The sequence below is a fragment of the Mya arenaria genome, chromosome 17 (genome assembly GCF_026914265.1).
Source record: "Mya arenaria isolate MELC-2E11 chromosome 17, ASM2691426v1".
NCBI lineage: Eukaryota > Metazoa > Mollusca > Bivalvia > Myida > Myidae > Mya > Mya arenaria.
In genome coordinates, this window is record NC_069138.1 from 41,168,424 (window position 1) to 41,196,198 (window position 27,775).

At 35.9% G+C, this 27,775-nt stretch overlaps 1 protein-coding gene across 1 annotated transcript; it reads left to right on the forward strand.

Annotated features, from left to right (window-relative positions):
• The first annotated feature begins 2,695 nt into the window (after window positions 1–2,695).
• On the forward strand, window positions 2,696–27,367 carry LOC128224101 (endoplasmic reticulum transmembrane helix translocase-like). The gene is made up of 26 exons (XM_052933762.1): window positions 2,696–2,954; window positions 5,193–5,282; window positions 5,726–5,913; window positions 6,291–6,363; window positions 6,942–7,097; window positions 7,665–7,734; window positions 7,917–8,023; window positions 8,322–8,451; window positions 8,785–8,967; window positions 9,640–9,777; window positions 10,526–10,646; window positions 10,887–11,038; window positions 13,814–13,989; window positions 14,307–14,417; window positions 14,806–14,931; window positions 15,197–15,305; window positions 15,966–16,078; window positions 16,638–16,730; window positions 17,158–17,316; window positions 20,095–20,223; window positions 20,690–20,807; window positions 21,176–21,372; window positions 21,597–21,736; window positions 22,403–22,511; window positions 23,174–23,317; window positions 23,843–27,367. Exons 1-26 carry the CDS (start codon window positions 2,697–2,699, stop codon window positions 23,948–23,950), a joined length of 3,498 nt encoding a protein of 1,165 aa, XP_052789722.1. The 5' UTR covers window position 2,696; the 3' UTR covers window positions 23,951–27,367.
• Window positions 27,368–27,775: the final 408 nt, after the last annotated feature.

The window sequence follows — 27,775 nt, forward strand, 5'->3', positions numbered from 1 at the left end:
TCATCAGATATCGTGGGACCGCTTTCGTAGTCAGGAGTGATTTTCAATATAGTAACTGCACGTTGAAAATCTCTCCTATGTACAAAACTGCTGGATCTAGGATTTTTTATTTAAATTTCCCCTGTTTTAAAAAGATTTTAAATGATACATATTCGAATAGTAATTCATGCACGACAAGAATAGTTCAAACCATACCGAAATCGAATAAAACTGATATAGTGCCATACAAAGAAGCTTTATCGGAGAATGGAAATCCCGATATACCGCTATTAGTGTTAGTCCATGGATGTCTCGATATATCACTACTATTAGTTCATGGATCTTTCGATATATCACTCTTGTTAGTCGATGGATGCATCGATATATCACTATTGTTAGCCCGTGGATGCCCCGTTATATCACTATTGTTAGTCGATGGATGTTTCGATATATCACTATTGTTAGTCCATGGATGCCCCGATATATCACTATCGTTAGTCCGTGGATGTCTCTATATATCACTATTGTTAGTCCATGTATGTCTCTTTATATCACTATTGGTAATCCATGGATGCCCCGATAATCAGTATTGGTAATCCATTGATGTTCCGATATATCACTATTGTTCAATTCAATTCAATTTATTTAATTGATAAAGGCCTCCGGCCCAAGACAACATATTATACAGATACATATATGTACACAATGAGTGGAAAAGGGTTATGACAATGTTAATATTCAAACTTCTAAGATACAGCTTTACAGAAATATTACATGCAAGCAAATAATAGTTGATAATAAACATGGTTCTAAAATAAATAAATAATGTTAGAACTGTCAAATAAAAGTTATTAGAATTGACTATGTGAATCAACCAAGTCTTATCAATAATTAATTATTATATATCTGTTAATTACGTATTTAGATGCCAGGAATATAATTATGATACATTTACCAATACTTATGAGATTTTAATTGTACAACTAAGGTGTTTATATTTTAATACTAGTATAATATGCTCAAATTGTTTGTCTGGATATACATACAATATACATTCAACAATATAAAACACCATTCAATTTAATGCAATTATATAGATATGGATATGGATATGGTGAAGAGGAATTGTTAAAACAAAAACAATTGTAATTAGGTTGTTTAATGTTGTTTAAGTAAATTTACAGACATATACACATATTGATTTTCCATAATTATGAATATGAAAATTTGTAAATGGTATTGTTGAAAACAAGACTTATCTTGTCTTATTGTTATTTTACTAGAACACATGTCATAAAATGTATATAACCTGATAAGACACAGATAGACTTATTTGATATTTGAACTGATTAACAGAACAACTATGACAACATAACCTAACGGTAAGACACCTTTACTGCATGAAAAAGTGGGAGTTGGACTGGGATATGGAATTCAATCCCTCCAAGTGTCAAGTTATCCACGTCTCAAGAAGGAAACATTCTATCCCCTCATAATACTATCTACACAATACACCCTTAGAATCTGTCACCTCAGCAAAATACCTCGGAGTGGAGATCTCAAATGATTTATCTTGGGACACCCAGATAAATAGGACAACAAAAAAAGGCAAATCAAACTCTAGGTTTCCTTCGCAGGAACATAAAGGTCAATTCCATACCCCTTAAGTCCATGGCATAACAGACCCTTGTCAGACCCCAGCTGGAATATAGCTCCGAAGTCTGGTCCCCTTATACTCAAACTCAAATAGACCAAATAGAAGCGGTCCAGAGGAGGTCAGCGCGTTGGGCGATGGCTGACTTTGGCCGCACCTCCAGTGTCACTGACATGCTACACACCCTAAAATGGCGCCGCCTAGATCTCCGGCGCATTGACTCCAGATTGTCCCTCATGTACAAAATTACTAACCAGTTGGTGGCAATCCCCATCCAAGATTTCCTCATCCCTCTTACTAGGCAATCCCGCCATTACCATCCCTTATCATATAGGTTAATCTCTGCCACAACTGACTACTACAAGTACTCCTTCTTCCCCAGGTCCATAGTACTATGGAATAATCTCCCCCAGATGTACCCCTTCTTCAAACCCTAGAACAGTTCAATGCTGCTGTCAGCTCCATTGAACACAGTTCACCATAACCTGTTCTTCACTCCTATTTTTAACATTTTAAACCACTAACAAATGTTTTCCCTTCCCTTTATATTTGTATTTTGGCCGGAATTCTTTTAACTTCTACTAACAATCTTTGTGGCTTGACGCACACAAAAATGTCTACGTCCCTGTTAAGGGTTCGACAGTATGGAAGATAGAATACATATCGTGCAACCCTGGAGAAAGATACTGTTAAAATCGCTTGTATAATTTGAATCAATATACTATATACTGCACTTCCGAGTAAACTCTCTGTCGACGTCACTAAGTAATGGTTAAAGATTGTTAGTATGAACCTACACAAATAAATGGTTGAATGCAACGCCGCGGCATTTTTAATTCTTAACCGTTTTGCTTGGAACACACACCCTGCTTTAAATCAACAGTTGGCTTAAAAAATCTCAAAATATCAGAACTAAAACTAAACTTACATTATTAGTGTATTATATTCTGTAAACATGAAAAACGTATTTTCATATGTTATTTTGTCAGTACGTTATTTAGTTTTCCGTTACATATTTTCAGTACATGCTCAATTCGGCAGAATATTTTGCCAGCTGGCAAAGATGGCAGCCCCCGCACTAAACGAGGAAATACAATATGTTTCGTACTATAATTTTCGTCCTACATTATTCCATGGCTATGTTGGTCCATTTGTAATAATATACGCCATTTGGCTTTACGTTTTGACGGCGGTGTATGGACTTGAGGATTATTTTGAAGCCGGTTTGATAGCTCTAGCTGTCATCGGCGTCTTGCAGATTCTCGTGTCTCTGTTTTGTTTGTGGTCGGTGCATATCAGATGTATTCTGACATGTTCAAAAGTAAGCAAGATATATGTTTACAATTACTTCAGCATTTACTGAACCAAAATATTAGGGAAATTGCACCTGATTTGAGTCTCAAACCAACGACCACCTGCATACCTGTAGGACACCTGTAGGATGATTTTGGGTTCTGTATAAGGACTTGTGCCCTTTTTAAACCCCTCTTCGTCTAAACTTGTTTCGTCACGATCTATCTTCGGAGCTCATAAAATCTTATCATGTAAAGGTTGTTGGTAACAGTTATGAGTATATATGATTAAATTACAGCTGTCCATAGACAACTTTGATACAGGTCTCAAAACTGGTACAGCATGTCTCCTTGCCAGTGGCGGTCCAACCTTACTTTAAATGATTCTACATCTTCAGCATCTATCACATGTTGAGGCAAGTCATTCCACACTTGTATAACACGACGAGAAAACTGGTGCTGGCAGAAAGTGGTCCTAAATCTGGGTTTTTCAAGCTTTAAGTTATGCCCTCTTGTTGATGAAGCGTAGCAAAAGAATCTTTCAAAGTCACAATCATCGATACCTTTTACAATCTTAAAAGTCTGTATAGCGTCTCCACGCATTCTTCTATGAGCAAGAGTGGGTAATTTTAACTGCTTGAGCCTTTCTTCATATGACATATCTTTTAGAGATGGAATCAATTTTGTAGCCCTCTTTTGTAGTCTTTCTAAACTTTCAATATCTTTTCTCATATATGGGTGCCAAACCACATTCGCAAACTCAAGATGGGGTCGGACCATAGCTGTATACAACTTCATGAAAGTGTACTTATCCATGAAATCAAAAGTTCTGTTGATTATAGATAATATACTGTTTGCCTTGTTTATCTTTGTAGATATGTGTTTATGAAATTTCAAGTCCCTTTCAAACAATACTCCTAAATCACTCTCTTGCATGAACACCAGCATGTAGCTCTACAGAGCAATCTAACCGAACTGCTAGTGGTTTCCCTCACACTATTGTTTCTATGGCTTTTTCTTAGATCTAAAGTAATCGGCCAATGTCCTTGCCTAAGCGTTTATAAAACTGATATTTTGGTGTCCAGCCTATGATTATGATCTCTTACATAAACTTTATATTGTGATTAGCTTAGAAATCCTATTACCTCGAAATCTAGAGTCTTTGGTTCATCTGGTCTCAGCTGTGCCTGCGCACGGTTGGCATCCCGCTTCAACAAAGACTTCATTGGACGTGCCACATCGTGAAATGCGTGTCAATGGCCCCTATGGCATACATGTCATAGGGACTTAAAATAAACACCCAATAAACAATATCAAATACAGAACACAGCTGGAATATTTCTTTACATATGTCTTTTCTATATCATCATGAAATATCTACATTGAAGTGAATAGTGACTTTTTTTTACATAAAACATGGTTCATAAATACATTAGATAACGTAATATACTTTTTCAGCCATAATTATATATCTTGGCAATTTATAAACGTTGCTTTTTGGTGTATTAGTGAATTTGGTTTCTTATTAAAAGACTAAACACTACTGCGACTACGACTAAACAAGACTGTTGATGCCATGGTTGTATGCCGTTAAAGCCTGTTCATTCAGCTTTTTACAGCAGTATTCTTACTTCCAATATACAAGTACTTCGCTTACTTAAATAACAAAATTTCCCCACCACTTATCAAAGTTATCATCAATTGTCCATCAGGTTTTATAATATTATCTCAAAGTCTTACCTGTTCCGCAAATGCGGTGTTGACAGCGATGGCAGGTATCACATTCTACAGCATGCTGACGCGGCCTTACTTCCTTAGATCACAATATGCACGAAAACTCATTACTAAAGACATATATTGGATTAATAAAATCATCTGGAAAATAATTCTTATTTATACACTTAATATAGATTTACTCTATTTTGAGTATATCATTAAAGATGTAACACATATATAGTACGAATATATCTTTATCACACTTCTTCGGCCTAACATTACTAGCCGTGAAATATCAAAGACACAACGCAACTGATAATGTGAAAATATCAATATCACCTCATTAAAGACACACACCGCTAATCCTATTAAAGTACAACACTCTCAAACACAATACAGGTGTTTCCTTTGATTTAAAAGTACGCCTTTTGGACCAGACCTTTCTGGACCGGCCTTTCTGGTACTGGGCCTTTTTGACCTGACTCCCTTGAAATTGATGCTTGCATACTTGAATACAGGTTACATCTTTCTTATACATGTAATTGTTTCAGGTTTCTTCACCAGAGAATGCCAGCTGGGTTAAAGTGGTACCAACACCCAACAATGGCTCAACAGAATTGGTTAAGCTATACAAAACTAAGGTAATTACTGGCATAACATATAAATGTATGTGTGCTATTATAGAAAGGTACTATCCATAGTAAGTTTAATTTTACATTGTCTTGAAATTGAAATAGAAGATAACAATACTATGGTATACTATCTTAGTAGTTGTTTTATTGAAAAAATGTTGAATATATAAGAAATGCACCTTTTACTCAGTATGGATATTTTAATATTGATAATACGTTCAGTATTTTTATCAAAGCAACAAGCATAAATGATCAATGCATTCAATTAAAATTATTATACTTTTAAATCAAGCCAGCTATTTCTTATTTATTTTTTCTTTGAACATTTTTACTTGTAAAATTTAATGAATTCATGATGTCTATAAAACCAATATATGTTTTTTTGTCATTTATTGTTAAACATCATTTAATTTCTTATCAATGATCATCAAGTGCAATGTTCCATTTCAAAGGAGAACGGGGAGGAGGAGCTATGGTTCATGTTCCAGAAAGCCAAGTACCTGTGGGACGGAGCAGAAAAGAAGAAATTCCTCCCCCTAGTTTTCCCTGTAAACCATACAATGGCTCACTACATGGACTGTAAGGGGTTGCAGGAGGAATCAGATGTTACGCACGCAGAGAACCTGTTTGGGAAAAACATGTAAGTTCACTTTTTTGGTACTTAAAATTATTGGAAATTCTGTGGGAGTGTTTTTCCTCTGGTCTTCCCTGTACAGCAATCCATGGCTCACTACTTCAACTGTGATTGATGTAACACACATTTAGAATTGTATTTGGGAATAATTTGTAAGTTGTTTTTTTACTTTACATTGGAGCAGCTACTCACATTTGTAATATTAATGTTAGATGAACCAGTATTTATTTCACCTGATAGTTAATAAATCATGAGTATTGAAACTGATACATAAAGGGAAAACATATGAATTCAAATATGATAAAGAGCAATGCTAACAATAATATAGATTTTACAGATTGAGAAATAACCAAAAATATGCGCAAACTTGTTACTTTCTTCAGGCTTGAGATGGATATCCCGAGGTTTATGGAATTGTTCCAGGAGAGGGCCACGGCACCATTCTTCGTGTTCCAGGTAAGGAGGATTTCTTAGTTTTTTGTTAAAAAATCATAGGCAGCTATATAGAGGATAGTTGCCACTGAAAATGGCACTTTCGGTGCTCACTCGATGTAATCTATTCCATCACTGTACCAAACAATTTTTCTTTTTTCATGTTATGATTTATCCAAATGACGTAGTTGGTATTTAATGATAAAAGCATGCTTGATTGTTCATGATGTCACATCATATCATTTACATCCCATTAATAAAGTTGTTCAAACCAGTGGCAAGCATGAAATAAAAGATGCATCACCTAGGTAGAAACTCTAAACATTATCAATGTTCTAGCAGCTAAACATTTAAACATGGTCAATATTCTCTGTAGCCTAAACTTAAACATGATGAATGTTTCAACAGCCTTACACTTAAACCTGATTAATGTTTGAACTGCCTTATACTTAGACATGGTCGTTGTTCCTGCAGTCCTGAAACTAACCCCTAAAATGTTTATTTTCTTCATGTTTCATTTACAGGTGTTCTGTGTAGGTTTGTGGTGCCTGGATGAGTATTGGTACTACAGCGTGTTCACTCTCCTCATGTTTCATTTACAGGTGTTCTGTGTAGGTTTGTGGTGCCTGGATGAGTATTGGTACTACAGCGTGTTCACTCTCTTCATGTTGATTGCATTCGAAGCCACGCTGGTACAACAACAGCTTCGCAATATGGCCGAGATACGCAAAATGGGCAACAAACCGTACATGATGAATGTAAGTCACAGAGTAAAGCTTGTAATTAATTGCAACCATCAGAAATACCAGCAGGTCTGAGGTTTAATTTTCAAACCTGATAATTGTCACTTTCCAGCTTCATGCTAGATGTTTTCTTAGACAAACAACCCCAACAAGATCTTTAAAACTACCCATTACCTATATAAACATGCACACCATAGGAGCCACAATTTGTTTGCATTCAAGCAAAAATTTGATGTCATTTTTAATGTAAATCCTTGTTCTTTTTATTATACTGGTCCTTAATATATTGATTCGATAGGTCTTTTTAATGGATTATTACATTTTTAAAACTCTCATTTGATTTCTTCTGTATGATGAATGAAATGGTTAACGCTTAGAACACATTAACTTACATGCAAAAAGCATAATTTTACTTAAGAAAATACAATGATTTTTTTTTATCTCAATGTCATTTATGAGTGAACTTTGAGTACAATGTACTTTTTCACATATATGTACAATGTAGACTAAGGATTCAGTGGATGTTACCCGTGTTGATGTACTTGACACGTTGATCTTGAACGCACCTGGCATGTGTTTCAGGTTTACCGCAACAGGAAGTGGAGACATCAGCTGACCACCGACCTGGTGCCAGGGGATATTGTTTCCATAGGTAACTGCCTTAAACAAACATGGTGGAAAATAATTGAATGATTAACTGATTCTTACCAGAATTGCTCTTCGATTGATTTGGCATTTAATCTCCTATCATTACCTTAATACCTTCAATTTATATCACTTAAAATCATCGTATTTTAAGTTCTAGTTAATAAACCCTTTTCCTGTTGTATGTAGGCCGTTCACAGGAGGACAGACTGGTACCATGTGACCTACTTTTGCTGCGAGGCCCCTGTATTGTGGATGAGTCCATGTTGACAGGGGAGTCAGTACCAGTCATGAAGGTAAGAGCTGGTGATGTTTTCAATGTTTATCTGCATAGTGTACTTGATTTTCAACCTACACTGCATTAATTCGTATTAATTGAGTTTGTCTTGTAACCTTCGTCATTTAAATTTTGTTTCTGAGATTTTGACCGATTGCTCCACAGTATTGTTTCCTCCGTTGCCAAAGACTGGTCTGAATTCTTCTTCCACAGGTAAATGGCCATGTCACAGTTAAACACTACATTTTAATTTACTGGGGTACTAGGTATCTCTCCAATGTCTGCCTTACAATTTTTAATTCTGTTTATATTCCCAGGAGGCTGCAGAGATCCTGGAAGGAGACCATGTACTTGATGTTGAAGCTGATGGCCATCTTCATGTACTGTTTGGGGGGACCAAGATCGTACAGCATACACCACCCAGCAAGACTGCAGCTGGCATGAAGGGTAGGCTGTTGTTAAAGCTACAGAATCAATTATATACGTTCGTATATTGTCATTCTTGCATTTCTTATACATAATTAACATGTGCCAAGCTTCTGACCAAGAACAAATTGGATAAAAGAGTATAATGATCATAAATGAGTATGTTCAATGATAAACATAGGAACTCAGTTTCTGTACTGTTAACACAAACTGCATGGGCTGAATGGGTAGCTAAGTTTTTATAGCATTTCCCATATGGTAATACTGCAGCAGGGGACATGGTTCCATCTTGAGTTATGTGATAAATGTCAGTAATGTTGTTGAGATAAAATACAATCTTTTTTGTTCTTTTAGCAACAGACAATGGGTGCATAGCGTACGTCCTACGGCACAGCTTCAACACAAACCAAGGGAAGCTTCTCCGCACGATCCTGTACGGAGTGAAGCGAGTGACGGCCAACAGTATTGAGACGTTCTTCTTCATTCTCTTCCTGCTCATCTTCGCCCTTATTGCGGCAGGCTATGTCTGGATCAAGGGTATGTCAATCTTGTAAACAACTCATTTTTAGCTCCACTATTAGAAGATATTATTGCATGTAAGCACATTTAAGTTAGCAAACTCGTCATTTATTGCATTGAAAATTCAGACAAGTGTTCCCATCCATCCACCCCTACTTAATTAATGAAGATAGATGTATTTTGCCTTTTATGCAAATTATGGGCCTTTTTTTACTTAGAAATTCTGGTTAAGGTTTTGCATGTTAGCCATATAAGTTAATATCTCAGCACCTAATTGTATAATGGCTTACAACAATCCATCCTACTTAACTATTCAAAGCAGAAAATTATTTTGCTTGTAATGCAGAAAATGGAGTATTATTATTTAACTTTGAAATTCTGGTTAAAAGTGCTGAAATATTCGAGCGCTGTCTCTGTGACAGCTCTTGTTTAAAAAAACATACTTAACTTGTTTTCCTAAAAAAAAATGAAGTAAGCAACTTTTTTTATTACAGCTTCATACTTGTACATAATTTTTATGTTATGCTTTCTTCATTAAACCTGAGGCTTTATTTTAGGGAAATGAAAACCCTTTTCAAGAGAATAGAAAGAAAAATAATTTCTTGAACTGAAATATTTTTCACACTCCTTTCACCCTTTTAAAGGTTGCATGTACATTTCACTCAAAATCATATTTTATACACACGTTAGGTACTGAAGACCCGGACAGAAATCGATACAAGCTATTCCTGGAGTGTACTCTGATCCTGACATCAGTTGTGCCCCCTGAATTACCCATAGAACTGTCCCTTGCCGTCAACACCAGTCTTCTGGCCCTCACAAAACTGCGTAAGTATTTATTAGCTTATCTGTTTGTGAAGAAAAAAGTTGTAGTTTTCATACCCTTGGTGATGTTGCTGGTGTGGTTGTGCACACACTTTAACCATGGCCATGATTATAAAACTATTCAAGATATTCAAATGAAACATGTTGGAAGACACCATGTGCACATGTGTGGCAAGGGGCATAACTCTTGCCATTATAATTAGTGAGTGATGTCCCTTTTTGATTGAAAAACAAGAATAGACGAGTGTTGGTGTTCACACCACAGTGCCCTTGTTAGTATTTTAATTATGGTTAGTTATGTGTGAAAGCATGTTATTTAATGCCTTGGCTTGACCAGTCTAATTGTACATTGAATATGCCCTTCAGTGTACCACAGCCTACAAAAGGGGTCTATGGCTGCCAGTCTTAATATATAAGTCCCTTTTAACCAGGCTAAGCTGAATACTTTTTTTTGTACAACTTTCTCATTTTACTGAGTTCTGAGATATTTGAAGGAAATTATCTTAAGTGATACTTGTCAGGCTAGATAAAATAAGATATTTGAGCTTGTGACACTTCTTGGGTCTTGATAACTTGATTTGTACAAGTCATATCTGTGGCACTCATCCTGTAAAAAAGGAACTCTTTTCAAATGATATGATACTTTTGTTGTAGTTTGGCTGTGAATTGTATTGGAGAACATGTATGTGTGTGTAACAATGATACTTAGCTGGATGTAACAGTTAAATGGTTTTATGCTTGTTTGTTACAGTTGTATACTGCACGGAGCCGTTCAGGATCCCCTTTGCTGGCAAGATAGACGTTTGCTGTTTTGACAAGACAGGGACACTGACAGCTGACAATTTGGTAGTGGAGGGAGTGACTGGCCTTAAGTAAGTGTTTAAAGTATGTTTTATATAAGAAGTAAGCATATGCAGAAAATGAGATGTACGTGCAGAAACTCTGCTTCATGTTCTCATGTAACTTGTGTGCTATTACAGTTGAAAAGTGTTGGCTCGATATCTTTTTGCTTGATTTCCTCGTTGGCTCGAACTTGATGTAAAGGACCAATTAACATGTCTCCCATTGGCAACTGCACTATTTATAACTATTTCCACATTTTTAATCCCCAGGGGTAACGAGATTCAGTCAGCACTAGACTGCCCAACAGAGACGATCCACGTGCTAGCCTCATGCCACGCCCTTGTTCAACTAGAGGATGAACTGGTTGGAGACCCCCTGGAGAAGGCCACACTGAAGGCTGTAGACTTCTCACTCACCAAAGGTAGGCTTATTAGTATATATAATAGGGATGCAAACGAATATTCGAGTATTCGAATATTCGATCGAACGTTTAGTATTCGAATGTTAAAATCGGTATTCGAATATTCGATTATTTTTTTCAAAAAATAATGATATAAACCTTGAGTCTTTAGGGCAGTTGTTGTGTTTAAAATTATATTGTCTTGTTTTTACAACAATACGCATCTTGTGCCTGAGGCGTTAACGAGATGACAATAGAGTGTGCGTCATGTGTCAATTAGGGTTCGATCGTAGGGTACTATAAACAGTGTCCATAATTGTAAAATAACTGGCTATTAGGAAGTGACATCAAACAAGTTTAATTGATTTTCAGTTCTTTTAAATGACCATGCCAATTAAGAATTTAAGGAAGCGGCCTTCACACCCTCTTGTCAGTTTGCCTGCCAAATAAGCTGAGCAATATTGCTCAAATCGGTGATTGATATTATACGCTGAAAGTAGATACCACTTCATTCCTTCAGAATATATGTTCGCAAAACATTATAAGTTAAACTTATTATTATTATTATATATTAGATTTGTATTTCTTAACAACGTAAAAGATGCCAGCCACATCTGAAGTATGGACTTTTTTCACCCGCTCTGTTGACAAGAAATCTGTCACGTGCAAACTATGCAGTGTGAGGTTGTCGTACATGGGCACGACGACTAATCTCTGGAATCACGTGAAGGCTAAGCATCCAAGTTCTCAAAGTGAAAGCAGTAAACAGCAATCAATGAAAAAGTTTACCGTTTCTGGTCTTAAACATGATTTGTGTTCTGGGTGCTTTGGGCAAACACTGCAGCTGGCCATCAAGCCGGCATTTGCTCTCCCGGATGTCAACAGGGTCGTCTCCAGATGTCGTAAGCTGGTCGGGCACATCAAACACTCGACTACATTGACGGCCGAAATGCGCAAGCGCCAAGCTACTCTAAAGGTGCCCAAACACGAGCTGGTGCAGGATGTTACAACCCGATGGAACATCACGCATGCTATACTGCCCGGCTGAACGAGCAACGCCGCGTCCTGTCCGACCTCATGCTGGACACTCGGGTTACCCGGAAGGCCGACCAGCACCTGTCGTTGAAGGACGGCGAGTGGACCGTCGTCTCCGAGCTGAGCGACGTACTCAGTCATTTGACTGAGACGACTTCGTATATGTCAACGGAGAAGAACGTGTCATGCAGTGAAGTTTATCTCATCGTGACAAGTCTTTTGGACAACACACTCCGTGCATGCGAGGCTGATTCCCATGTCGTCAAGGAAGTGAAGGGTGTTATTGCTGCTGAGCTTCGTCGCCGCTTCCGACCTTCGAACGATGCCACCGCCACATCCACCCTAGTCCTTGCCGCTCTATTGGACCCCGCTACAAAGACCTGGACTTCCTGTCTGTCGGAACAGCGGCGCTACACGGAAGACGCGCTCGAGAGTAGATTGGACAATGTTCCATTTCGGTTGCCAACCCCGACGAGAGTGCGTCAACACCCTCCAAACGACCCCGTCTTAGCTTCATGGTTCCAAAGACGACCAAGACGGCTAACGACGAGCTGCGTCGGTACCGGCACGAACCTTCCGACAAGGAGGCCACTCCACTTGCATGATGGAAAAAGAACGAGGGACGCTTTCCTCGCGTTGCACATGTTGCTCGCCAACTGCTTGGGATACCTGCGACGTCTGTGCCATCAGAAAGAATTTTCTCCTGCGCCGGACTCATTGTTAACAAACTTAGAAACAGACTGTCATGTGATCTTGTTGATAAGATAATATTTCTGAATAAGGCCATCATATGTGATGATTTTATTGATGAGTGATTTCATTGAATTGTATGTGCTTGTTATTTTCTTGTTATGTGCTAGATATGTATTTCATATGTCGATGTAATAATATTCGACACGCTGCTATGTATTGTATTGTATTACGATAACACTGGAAACATTCGACAGATAAAGAAAAGGGTATCGTGGTTTATAACTAAAATTAATAGATAACTATAACTTTTTAAAGATTCAATTTTTATCAAATATTCGAATATTCGATCGAAAGAATTACCGAATATTCGAATATCGATTTTGCCATTCGTTTGCATCCGTAATATATAATATAAGAGACAATTGTTTGTTTTAGGGTAAGATAGTGATATATGTCACCTAGTGAGCAACAAAGGTTATATATATTGAGTGAAATATTCACTTTTGGTGTTCACAAGATAAAATATATGTCAACCTTACACTGAAATAAAAACAATCTTTTTTTTCATAGTTAATCAAAATCAATAATTGATCTATATTTAATTGGAAAATCATGCCAATTGTAGTCTAATGACATCATCCAAAAAGACACATCACTGTGGATTTATTTTGTGAACAAGGCTAAATTGAGTGATATGGTGAAGGAATTGTATTTAATGAAAACCATGAGTTAACCACAATATCTATACAAGCTTGATTTTTTTTAATACTGTAATGTCCTCATAATGAATGACAAAAATAGTCCAAAATACTTTTTGTCTATGTCATTTGGTATGGTAGGTATGTCTGCATGGTTTAATAAGTAAGATTCAAAGAAGCAGTTAATGCTTTGTCATAAGGTAGCATGGTACCATATAAAATGCTCTAAATAACGCTATTTTTGAACCTATTGTCAATGCTTGATCATAATAACATAGAGTAAGATTATACATTTTCACAGATCTTCAGATACACATTGCATGTTTTATTCCTAATCCAAACGTCTTCTCATATTTCTTTCAATTTCCAGGAGAGACAGTTATATCCCAGCGAAAGAAGATGCATGGGCTGAAGATTTTCCACCGGTTCCACTTTGCGAGCGCTCTGAAGAGAATGTCTGTGATTGCTGGGCACACGCCCCCAGGATCCATGGAAACAGAGCATATCGCCACAGTGAAGGGGGCACCAGAAACCATCAAAACAATGGTGGGTGTCACTGAAATGCTATATTTTGTATCAATATGCGGTTTGCTAGTTGAGATGTGTATTTAACAAATAGGGTAAATGCAAGAAGTATATTATATTTAAAATTCAGGTGGGATTGAACATTGACTTCTAAGAATTTCTGTTTGACTTTGATATTTCATGGATCAACATTCAGAAGGTATAAGAACGTAAGTTGTTAGGTTGATTTACCAATCCCATGCTCACTCGCAGATGATATAATGTATTCAATGCCATAAGTGTCCAAGCAACAAGAAGCTTCATGATAATTATATTTCGTTTTGCTATTACTATTGCAGTTGAAGACTGTGCCTGCTGACTATGACCGTGTGTACCTAGAAATGGCCAGACGGGGAGCTAGAGTATTGGCCCTTGGACACAGAAGGCTCGGCAACCTCTCACACCAACAGGTAGAAGATGGGGGTTTTAAACATGGGGATGGTTAAGGGCAGGCATTGAGTAGATGGGGAATGGGTGGTTTTGTTTGCAAAAAGTTACATGTTTTAGTGACAGGCCTTCTCAGGTGTTGTGTGTAATGGGAATAAATGCTTGAAACATGAGAAGTTCAAATATAGAAATCGTGCAGAAATTGCATCATTTTGATGAAAGGCATTAGGAACCCTGTTTAAATTTGAATGTATTTGAGCATGAGCTTCCAAAGAGTATCTGATAAGCTGTTTTGTTGTTTATTTAAATAAATGAATGCATAGTTCATTGCCAACATGGATTTCTGCTGACCTAGCTTACTGATGTTATGTTTCTATTTATAGCTTTATGATGTAATGTTTCTAATTATAGCTGAAGACCATTACCCGAGATGATGTAGAGAAGGACCTGCATTTCTGTGGGTTTGTGGTCATCTCATGCCCACTTAAGACAGACTCCAAGACGGTCATCAGAGAAATACAGAACGCCTCACATCATGTATGTTAACCTGCAGAGGCTGCAGAATCATTAGGCGCTGTAGAAATTTGTTGAAAGGATATTTTGTTGTCCAGTTATATTTATATGAAACAACGTCATCGATGATAGCCGCTTCTATGTGACTTTGTACATGTATTTGACTGTAAGGTTTCTTTAAATCATTATCAATATCAGTGTTTAATTAGAAACTGGGGTATATATATATATATATATATATATATATATATATATATATATATATATAGATATTTTCTGAATACCCCAGGTTGCCATGATAACAGGAGATAATCCACTGACAGCCTGCCATGTTGCCAAGGAGCTGCGGTTTACACGGAAACAGCACACACTCATTCTACAGTCACCATCACAGACTGGTCTGTGCACTTTGTTTCTTACAGAATTATTACTAGACCAAATATATGTGAAGCCTTTCCTGCTAGGGAGGACTAATATGGTCCCTTTGCAAAATATTTATTCTGAAATTAGCTTAGGACCCTTTCCAAAATATTTAACACCCGAGATTTTTGGGAAGTATGAAAGATCCACCTACAGTATCTGTGTGAAGCTATGACTGTCACTGATTTTTTTTTTACCTGATTTGATTATCCTAAAAGGGATTTTAATTTAATTTACAAGAATATTTTGATAGGTATAAATGAAATGAGCAAAATTTTATGATACCTGATAAACATGTTATTGTCAGTAATGTAATACAGTCGAACCTCGTTAGCTCAATCTTCCAGTGACAGGCGAAAAAACCTCCAGCCTCATAAAATTCAAGCTAAGTGGAATGCTTACCTTCAGTATAAAGAAATTGGTCCTTTACATCCAGTTCAAGCTAGTGAGGAATTTGAGCCAAGTGAGGTCCAGCCTACAGGGTTTAGCTGTATAAAGATTGCTGTTCAATGTTTGAAAACTGATGCTTCGTCTTGAAATGCAGCTGGAATTGATATGTTGGAAGGCTTCTCAATGTTGATGAGCAAAATGTATAATTATTTCCAAAAGCAACACAACAATATATTTCTGTTTTACAGTCACAGAATGGGAATGGCGATCCATAGACGACAATGTAACAGTACCTGTATGGCCGGCTGGAGATGTCAGAAAGCAACTGGTGGAAGAATATGACCTCTGTTTAACAGGAGAGGTAGGATTGAAGATGGAGGGATGGGGGGTGGACTTTGGGTCTGAGGGAGGTCTATAGATGACAGTGTAACAGTACCCATAAAGCTGGCTGGAGATGTTAGAAAGCAACAAGTTGAAAATATGACCTCTGTTTAACAGGAGAGGTAGGGTTGAAAAGGAGGGGTGGGGAATGGGGAGTGGAGCAGTTTGGAGCAGTCTTATAGAAAGTTCGGATAAGAGATGGAGAGGTGGGAAGCAGTTTTGGGTGGGGGAAGTGGTCTTTTAAAGAAGGGTATTCTAATTCTGTATTAAAACCCTAATAAATCTGTCTATTGAAGGATTCAATACAATCTCATAACCCAATTATCCAGTTATCATTGTGTTTTTGTAGTGTGGTTAATGATAAATTGTGCATTTAATAAAGTTTTGTGAAACCTGCTATTTAAGTTTTTACCTCAATCTTATGTTTTATTAAGGGATCTAGTTTTGTACCAATGTAATATTTTGTTGTGAAATACTAACAATAATGTATTAATAGTAAAACTATACATGTGTTAAATGCAGTGTATATATGTCTACAGGGTGTGACATATCTGATAAAGGAACAGCCAAAGTTGTGGAAAATAGTCCTGCCCAATGTGAAAGTGTTCGCCCGTGTTGCTCCTAAACAGAAGGTATGTATGTGGTATATGTTTTGTAATATGAAAATATGATGCGCAGTACATGCATGTTCCAGGGTATATTGTAAATAAAGTGCATGCATCAAAGCTGCAAAAATTTATGAAGCAGAAACAGTACAGTTCAGGTTATTGATACAAGAACAGGTATTTTTAGGAAAGTTGGTAATAGGATAGTCATACTGTTTCAATCCAAGTACTGTATCATCAGATGAGATTTTTTCAGAATTTTTTGTGTGTAAAATTCTTGTATTAATAAATTGTGTTATTTATGTAGAATACCTCAAGCCTTGGGGGAAATCAAGCCAAGTGGGAATAAAGAAATCAGTTCTTTACATGCAGTTCGAGCCTATGAGGAAGTCAAGCCATACGAGTTTAAGCAAATAGGTTTCGACTGTAATATCATTCTTGTATTTCCCTTCAGGAGTTGATAATTACATCACTGAAAAGTCAAGGGTTTATAACCCTGATGTGTGGAGATGGTACAAACGATGTGGGGGCCTTAAAGCATGCTCATGTTGGCGTTGCATTGTTGGCAAACGCCCCTGAGAGGATGCCGGAGAAGAAAGTCAGAAGAGAAGAGGTGAGGCAACATTGTGAGAGCACTGGACTTATGTCAAGTTATGTCTGCATTTATACAAACACTTGACTTATGACTGCATGTTAATAAACAGTTGAGTTTTGACTGCATTTTAAAACAAACAATTGACTTATGTGACTGCATATTGACAAACACTTGACTTTTTAGAGCATTTATACAAAATCTTGACTTATTAGAGCATTTATAAAAAAGGTGGCTTATAACTACATTTATACAAACACTTGATGTATGGCTACATTTATACAAATACTTGACATATGACTACATTTATACAAACACTTGACATATGACTACATTTATACAAACACTTGACTTATGACTACATTTATACAAACACTGGACTTATGACTACATTTATACAAATACTTGACTTATGACTACATTTATACAAACACTTGACTTATGACTACATTTATACAAACACTTGACTTATGACTACATTTATACAAATACTTGACTTATGACTACATTTATACAAATACTTGACTTATGACTACATTTATACAAATACTTGACATATGACTACATTTATACAAATACTTGACTTATGACTGCATTTATACAAACACTTGACTTATGACTACATTTATACAAATACTTGACTTATGACTGCATTTATACAAATACTTGACTTATGACTACATTTATACAAATACTTGACATATGACTACATTTATACAAATACTTGACTTATGACTGCATTTATACAAACACTTGACTTATGACTGCATTTATACAAACACTTGACTTATGACTGCATTTATACAAACACTTGACTTATGACTGCATTTATACAAACACTTGACTTATGACTGCATTTATACAAACACTTGACATATGACTACATTTATACAAACACTGGACTTATGACTGCATTTATACAAATACTTGACATATGACTGCATTTATACAAACACTGGACTTATGACTGCATTTATACAAATACTTGACTTATGACTGCATTTATACAAACACTTGACTTATGACTGCATTTATACAAACACTTGACTTATGACTACATTTATACAAACACTTGACTTATGACTGCATTTATACAAACACTTGACTTATGACTGCATTTATACAAACACTTGACTTATGACTGCATTTATACAAACACTTGACTTATGACTACATTTATACAAACACTTGACATATGACTACATTTATACAAACACTGGACTTATGACTGCATTTATACAAACACTTGACATATGACTACATTTATACAAACACTTGACTTATGACTGCATTTTATACAAACACTTGACTTATGACTGCATTTATACAAACACTTGACTTATGACTGCATTTATACTAACACTTGACTTATGACTGAATTTATACAAACACTGGACTTATGATTGCATTTCAACAAATACTTGTCTTACTGCAGACATCATAAAACTGGTGAGCGCTGCTTGCAATTTTCAACACGGACTATTTTTTTGCAAGTAAACATTATAAGATTTGGGGGCCGACTGACCGGTCCTTATAATGTCATATGACTCTCAGTGGTGTGTAATATTTCTTAAATATAAAACAGTTTTTAGCTCGACTATTCAAAGAATGGGTGGGCTATACTACTCGCCCCAGCGTCGGCGTCCGGTTAAAGTTTTAGGGCAAGTTGGGATTTTCACTTATAAGTCCAATACCCTACATTCAATTGACTTAATACTTAAGGCAGTTGTTCAGGGCCATCACATGATGAGGTTAGATAACTCCATGTTATTCTTTACACAGATTATGGCCCCTGATTGACTATGGAACTTAGGTTAACGTTATAGGGCAAGTTGGAATATTTATTAATAACTTCTATATCCTTTGTTCAATTGACTTAATACTTCACACAGTTGTTCAGGACCATCACACAATGAGGTTACATAACTCCATATTATCCTAAATACAAGTTATGGCCCCTGATTGACTTAGGTTAAAGTTTTAGGGCAGGTTAAAGTTTTAGGGCAAGTTGGGATTTTCACTTAAAACTCCAATACCATTCATTCAACTGACTTAATACTTCACACAGATGTTCAGAGCCATCACATAATGAGGTTAAATAACTCCATATTATCTTTTATACAAATTATTGCCCCTGATTGACTATGGAACTTAGGTTAAAGTTTTAGGGCAGGTTGGGATATTGTTATATAACTTCTATACCCTTCATTCAATTGACTTAATACTTCACACAGTTGTTCAGGACCATCACCCAATGAGGTTACATAACTCCCTATCCTTAATACAAATTATGGCCCCTGATTGACTTAGGTTAAAGTTTTAGGCAAGTAAAAGTTAAGGGCAAGTTGGGATTTTAATAAAAAAAACTTTTATACCGTTCATTAAATGCTCTTAAAAAAAATCAAAATTATTTACGACCATCTTACAACAAGAAACATAACTCCGTTTTAAGCCTAAATACAAATTATGGCCCTTGATTTTTATTTATTTTTTTTAATTTCCTTTGAAAGTCATATTCCTAAACACGTTTTCATAATGGGATATCAAGTTATTTGAATGACTTGCGTCATTGTTTGGGCAGACTGATATGAGGGCAGCATGAAAGTCACCTTATGTATCGAATAATTTGAGTTAGGTTTGACATAAAGAGATCAAACTTGGTATTATTACATCATTATTGTATTCTAAGTCAAAGCGGCGTAGTCGAGCGCACTGTCTTACGACGGCTCTTGTTGTGTAATGATGTTAAAGTTATTAATGTTTAATCAGTCTCAGCATGATATCAATTTTACTCTCCAGTCTCCTGCTGATGCGGGCCCGTCTCAGAGTCCTGCAGACAAGCTTGCTGCCCGTGGGTCTTCAGGCAAAGCCAGCAGGGTGGCCAAACAACGGGCAATAGCCCGCGGTGATAATATGGCTCCAGCACAGGTATGTGGCTTGCTAATTTGGTGGCCGGTGAAGCACGGGAGATAAATAGGAATTACTTTGTACTGTGTTATCAATGGCATCTTTTGAATGAGTAGATGTAGATTCTTCAAACTTGGTATGTATATTGGATGACCCCTAAATATGTTGGGGTTAGTAGGTCAAAGATTACAGTCATGGTGACCTTTACTGAAAAAATAATGGGTGCTCCCCACAGGTGACACAGGTGCAATTTGAGTGAATAGTAAAAGATTACTTTTGCTCTTCAGGTAATGCATGATTTTACTGTTTATAGAAGGAAATGGGAGACAAAAAATAATGGCTGTGTCATATTAATCAAAGTCATGTAAAATTATGATTTTTTATTCTTGTGTAGATGTGCAAGATAAATAGTAATCCATGTGTGATGTTACTATTCATAGCATGTTATATTACAATTTTTAGCTATGTGTAATGTTATTATTTATAGAAGCGGCTACAGGGCATGCTCAAGGAGATAGAGGAGGAGGAAAAGGCTTCTATTGTGAGGCTGGGTGATGCCAGCATTGCCTCCCCTTTCACCTCGAAACTCTCAACAATCATGTGCAGTAAGACTTCAATTATTCCTGTAGCATCTACCTTATGTTAGGTTCTGATATAATCTGTGCATCTTTAATGCCTTATGAAAGCTATATGAAAGAAAAAATTAAAATATTCGCTAATAACTAGACATTATAATCTGCGATATTTGTTATTGAATAAGAGGAGATGTACAATGAAAACAACCTTAAAAATGATGTAAGACTTAAGTTTTATGGATTGTTTTGATCACAATAAGGTTTCTTGTTATTGACCTGCACTAGAGCATTGTGTGCTCTGTAGCAATGAATCAATCAATACATCAATGTATGATGAAGCATTGGTTAGCTACACTTGTGTATAATATCCATGCTCAATGTAATTTCTCCCTTTCCAGTCTGCCACATCATCAAACAGGGCCGGTGTACACTTGTGACGACTCTCCAGATGTTCAAGATCCTCGCCCTCAATGCCCTCATCCTCGCCTACTCCCAAAGTGTTCTCTTCCTGGAGGGGGTCAAGTTCTCCGACACACAGGCCACCATGCAGGGCCTCCTATTAGCCGGATGTTTTTTGTTCATCTCAAGGTCAAAGGTTAGTGGAATATTCTGGCAATGATTTAAACATTACTTATTCGTTCGTAATAAACTTTTCCCAAACATATATAAACATATTTTGTCTTCGAAAATTCCTCCCATAACTTACTACTTGTTATAGCAGTGTCCAGCTATTAAACAAAGCTTTTGCACTGATTAAATTGAATTAATTTTATTGTTAAACAACATTTCATACTTAATATACCTTTTTATTGATTGCAGCCCCTAAAGTACCTGTCAAAGCAGCGTCCCCTGCCGAATATCTTCAATCTGTACACCATTCTCACCGTCATGTCCCAGTTTGCCGTCCATTTTGTCTCCCTCGTGTATCTCGTGCAGGCAGCTCAAATCATTTCTCCTAGGTTGGTACTTCTTCTCATTTACAACATGTGATCAAGGAGCTTTACACATTAAATCATGTGTATTTTTACTGTTGTGGTGTTGTCTTCATTTGCTGGCATGTCATGCGTGAACAATAAACCATCACTTATATTAAACTTATATATTTTACAACGATTGTGAAACAAGTTCTTGCAACATTTTATAAGTCACTCGTTTTGGCATGATTTTACGTAAGAGTGTGGTTTTGTGATGTGGGGGAACTGGAGTACCCAGAGAAAACCTTGGTGACCACCAACCATACTCACATGTGCCCAGGCTGGGAACCCAGGTCGCCTAGATGAGAAGCTAGTGCACTAACTGGACAACCTAGCCGTAACTGTAAAACAGTTTAAAAGTTTCACATGAAACATACATAGTATTTTAAATAAGGCAAGATTGATCATTGGGCCAAGGTTGAGCGAACTTGAACATAACGTGTTACATTTTATCACATTTGTATTCAGTGTAATAAGCTTGTTATGTGATAAGTGTGAATTAAACTTGTCTTATGTTGCAGGGAGGGTAAAATTGACCTTTAGGCCAAGTTTGCGCCAATTTGAAAATAACATATTACATTATAACACATTTGTGTATTTAAAGAAGCTTATTTTATATACATTGTAAATTAAACTTGTATAATATTGCAGGGAGGGTAAAATTGACCTTGAGGCCAAGTTTGCGCCCAATCTACTAAACACCACAGTCTACATCATCTCCATGTCGCTACAGGTTTCCACATTTGCTGTCAACTACAAGGTAGGACATCTCATTTGATTCTGAAATATCATTACTACAAAGAAAACAAGATTTTATTTAAGTATATTTAAGTATATAATGTATTTTTCATATGTTAATGATTTGTATTATTATAAATAGCATAGAATACTCTGAGCAGACTTGATTTATTATGCATTTTTTGTGTAAAATTCTGTTCTGTTCTATGTTTGGAAACAAATGAGAAGAAAACACATACGGTAAAAAAACAAGATTTGAGAAAGCGATAATATGATATTGCTCATAGAAAATACATTTGACTACCGGTACTTGGTTTATCTTAAAATCTATAAAACAGAACTCAATTCAGTCATCGAAATTAGACAATTGGATGAACAAGCCAGAATTCTTATACTATTGCTTGGCATAAATTTATTGAACAAGCCCTGCTATATCAAATTCAGAATTTTAGCAAGCCCGGATGATATTTTACCAGTGCTGGGCTTGCGGTGTTGTGTTAATTTCGACTACTGACAATTAGCTTTATTCTATGGCACTGTTTATTTCAACTCACTCATAATAACTTGTTGTGTATTTTTTGCAAGAATGTTGCTACACTCTTCAGCACTATTCATTTTATCATACTGTGTATATATTACTTTATGTAGATTACTTGTATATCAATGTTTGGTCTCTGTCTCCAGGGTGAGCCCTTCATGGAGAGCCTGTTTAACAACAAGCCAATGATGTACAGTATATCCATCTCTGGCGGGGCAATCATCGCCCTGGCTAGCGGGCTTATGCCAGAGATGAACGAGTATTTTGAGCTTGTACAGTTACCTGATGAAGTGAGTACACCTTACGCCATGGTCTAGTTTTGTACTTGGATGTTCAAGGTTGTAAGCGTCTGTTCTGTAAGCTTGTCTCTTTTTCTAAGAAAAAAGTCAGAAATTATTGTCATAGCCATCGGCGCTGTCTCCTCACAAAAAATAAAATACTGGCCATTACTCAAATACTTGATAAACTATAACGGTACATTTCTTTTATGGAGTGCCATCTATCGGTTTCTTACAATATGTGCCTTATACTAGTATCTTACAAGCTGTGTTTTATAATCAGCATCTTAAGCTATGTGCCTTATCTCAGTATTTAACGCTCTGTGCCTTTTTTAGGTTTCCTTATGTTGAGTTCCTTAAATCAGAATGTGCTTTATATCAGTATATATACTGGGCCTAAAAAAACATACATTTTACAAGTTTGTGTTTGACCTAGGATTGTTGGCTCGTGCCATTTTTGTTACCGGGTGATAGTCACGTTCTTAACTAGTCTATGTGTACATTTAAAAAATACAATTTTATATTACTGTATTTCAGTTCCGTAACACAGTGCTGGCGGTTGTGATAGTAGATATAGTCGGGGCTTTTATGATCGACAGAATATTGCAGCTGCTATTTGGAACAGCAAAAGTTCGCCGAAGATAATGATGTCTCAGATGACTTAGATTTTTTAATTTTTTTTATCATTGTTGAGAAATTAACAATGAATTGGTTTTAGATTTCAAAAATCTTTTTGTATAAAGTGTTCAACTCTTACATTGAAACAACTCATATTCCGGACATTTGTTGCGAAACTCAAGAATGGATTCATGCATCTCATTCATTTTTGTTCTTAAAAAGAGGTGAAAGTGTAAAGTCATAAGCAGATGCTTGATAGGTTAGCAGATTACTGTAGGTATTTATTGAATTGCCAATCAAGTGGTAAGGCTTTTAGTGTGGTCACACGCTCAGCTCTCCACGCTCAGGTGGTTTAGTGTGTATCAATATGGCAGCCTCAAATGCTCAGTGTTTTTCTCAAAAACCTTTTTTATTAATGTTAAAAAATGCATTGAGGCTAAAATAAAATATCATATATACCACCCCCAACAGCCAACCTAAAAAAAATCATCTCAACCTAAATGATTTTAGTGCTAAAAGTATATTTTTTATTTTGTACAGCCAAGCTATGGAGAAATCAGTAAACCCTGTTATTTTGGGGGGAAATTATAAACAGAACTTTATCGGTTTCGTGGGAGTGAAAACAGAGAATACTTTAAGGTCTTGCCAGAGGCATCGTCTTTCTTATCTTCATTTTTTTAATATAGCAAAACGAGCTACATTGTAAATAAAGTTTTGGTCACTCCATTTGGTAGAAACCTTTCACCAATCAAGCATATCTTTTGTCACCTTTGATGGACTGCTTGTACATGTGTGATATGGTAAAATATTTTATGGGGTAATATTTACATGAAATACTCGAAAATATAAAAAACACAGAATTCATGGTACAACTTTAATTCGTCAAATATTCATCGAATATTAATTTGGTGTCAAAATGAGTGCATCTATAAATGTTTCAAATAAATTGTCTACCATTGCATATATTTTCCTGCGATATTCGTCTGTTGGCTGTTGAATATGCTTCATTGAAAAAGAGGGACCATTCAAATGCATTCAAAATCAAAAATAAGTATTGGATGATATGATGTAATTCTTAGTCTATCTAAGAATGAGATTGATTCCTCTCTGCCAAATGTTCCAAATATGTATGTAACAGCAGGAAATGAACATGAATAAGAGACAATGCTGAATATTTTCATTAATTTGAGATTTCATTCAATAATATTTTAACTTTTCTGTTTTTTCGGAAAAAAATAATCTAGGTCTCGTCATTGCCTTAGTGTCGTTGTGCATTTTTTTACCCTGTCCAAAAGTCCTTACAGATATTCACATTAAACTTTGTGTTCATATTAACATAAACAATACACATGCAAAGAAATGCACAAGTTCATCAAGGCCATTACACATGTACTGCCAGATTCAACAACCCATGTATAGCATGGGTCATTACTCCTGCTTCAATACACTTGCTTGTGTCCAGTTACGACCTTGTTCAGCTAAGAGTAAACAGACAGACATGGCATTCACTCCACAGTCCTCTGTTTCCTCAGAACTTTATCCATGAATATACTATTCAGACTAACTGCACAGATGTATGTTCCATGTACAATGTCCTAGTCAAGGCCAGTTGCTTAGCTGTTTCTCATCCAGTCTAGGCTAAAGATACAACAGCTAATGGTAAAATTTCAGCAGGTATTCTTTTAAATCCTATAAACTCGGTTTAAGAAAATTGAGCAACCGGCCTTTTATGTTATAGATATGTATATACAGGGTAAAAACAAATCTTGCGACAATGCTTTTAAATATCAAAATTTCAAAACGAATAATTATCAAGTGCTATACAACTTTGAAAATGTAAACTCTTACCTACCTAAATATGTAGATGAACTAATATTCATTAAAAAATTTATTAGTGCCAAAACATATTTCTAATGGGTAGCGGTCAGTTGTAAAAAGTTACAAATTGATGCTATTTTAATATAAAAACGGCTTGACGGAGTCAAATTTCAGGAATTGACCAAGATTGTGTGAGTATTTGAAGATTACATTTAATTAAACAGAGATTTGATCATGTAAACCAAACCACTAAATCTGAAATACAACGCCACTCGTTTGCATGGTGTATGTATCATTTAGGTTTGTTCAGTGGTAATGTGTTGAAACAAAAATAAATAAATCATTCAATCAAGCCCTAATTTCCCTGTTTAAACATATGTAACTGTAGACAAATTTGTTGAAAATTGGATTCTTAACATTGTGTTGTTGTTGTTAAACATTCCCGTGGCCTTATCGTCGTGGTTATAATTAATGTGTACTTTAAATAGGACAAAGAATGGTCTTTTTGTGACTTCAAGTCTTACCTCTATGTGTTTAAGACGAATAGAACATTATGTCATTAACAATAAGTAATTTTGATAGCAGATTTTCTCGCTAAGAATCCCCTTTTATATGATACATGTATAATACAAGAAAAAATCTGACATGAAAAGCTACACATATTTAAGGTCTGTAGCATGTGTCAATACTTTTTGCCGAGTATATATGAGGTTTGGTCGAGGAGTAAGCAGAATTTTGTTGAAAATGTTTGAAAATTGTTATGTTGATGATTATTTGATTATGTTTTTCATCAAAAGGTGCATTTAGATGTCTGGTATCCATGACAACATACATATGTGTACTGGAAGCAGGTTAAAATTAATTTAACATGTGTGAAAAAGATAATAATTTGGCAGGTTGATATGGCATTAAAAATGTGGAATAAATATCTCATTTTGATATCTTTAGCTGAAAATTTGAAGATGTTATCTTACACATTGGGCCAATTGACCAATTTGTTCAGAACTTCGTTAAAGTTAACAACGTGATTAATCACTTGTTGTTAACTTTTAAACATGAAATATTTTATGATGAGCTCACATATTCAAATATAAACAAGTACAGCTGAAACAGTTGTCTCAAATCTTGTTAGAAATACAGGAGATCACAAGTAAAACTTGCAGAGCAGTATCAATATGAATGCTAACAACTATAACATTATAACTTTGTTGACTTGAACAAAGTTTTTAGCAATCGGCCCAATAACAAGTAATCATCAAGTTTCAATTTTTTTAATTTTTGGGGGTCGGCTAAGATCCTTGTGTCTAACCACTACGGTGGATGGCTGCAAACTTCACAAACAACCATCAAATACTCTGTTTCACGATTTAAAGCTATAAATATTCAAAGGTATGCACTTTTAAGATTATAAAGTATCATGATTGCATTTGGCACAAGGCTTGCACTTTCAAGATTAACATTGATGAAGTTGAAGAAGTCTTAGTTAAACCATTTGGATTTCTCTGCCATGTTAAATGTTGAAACCTATCAAAACCATTGTACATGTTATATTCAACTCTGTTCAGTACCATTCTAGAATTTATTTATTGACAGTTGTAAATGTTGTAAAATAAAGAATGATCTACATTGCTGTGTTGAGTCCAATCTTTACCAAACATTAACACTCATGATTGGTCTTTTGGACGAGTTACTTATCGAGTTAATATCCCTTTGTCAAAAGTAACATTTTCAAATGTGATTCTGATTGCCCCAGGATTCATTTAACAATCAACAAACTTGGTAACATGTTAAGATGAGCCTTATTATGCATATTGGAAAATTTTCACAACCAGCAAGGGTCCTTTGGTCATGGGCATTGAAATGTCAGAATCAGACCAACTTTTTACCTCATCCGTTTTCTAATATCAGAAATGTTAAGCCTAAAACCAACCAATTTGATAATAATGTTTGCTGGCATATTATTACAAGATAATATAATGAACATAATAGCTTGAGCCTCTGTAATGGCACTTGAATTTAAAGAAAAAAAGGTTC

What these genes read in the sequence shown, in the direction of transcription:
- LOC128224101 (XM_052933762.1), top strand. Translation starts at nt 2,697, where the DNA reads ATGGCAGCCCCCGCACTAAACGAGGAAATACAATATGTTTCGTACTAT. An exon ending in GAGGGAGTGACTGGCCTTAA is followed by an intron (nt 10,647 to 10,886) that starts GTAAGTGTTTAA and finishes TTTAATCCCCAG; the next exon opens with GGGTAACGAGATTCAGTCAG. An exon ending in CATTTGCTGTCAACTACAAG is followed by an intron (nt 22,512 to 23,173) that starts GTAGGACATCTC and finishes CTCTGTCTCCAG; the next exon opens with GGTGAGCCCTTCATGGAGAG.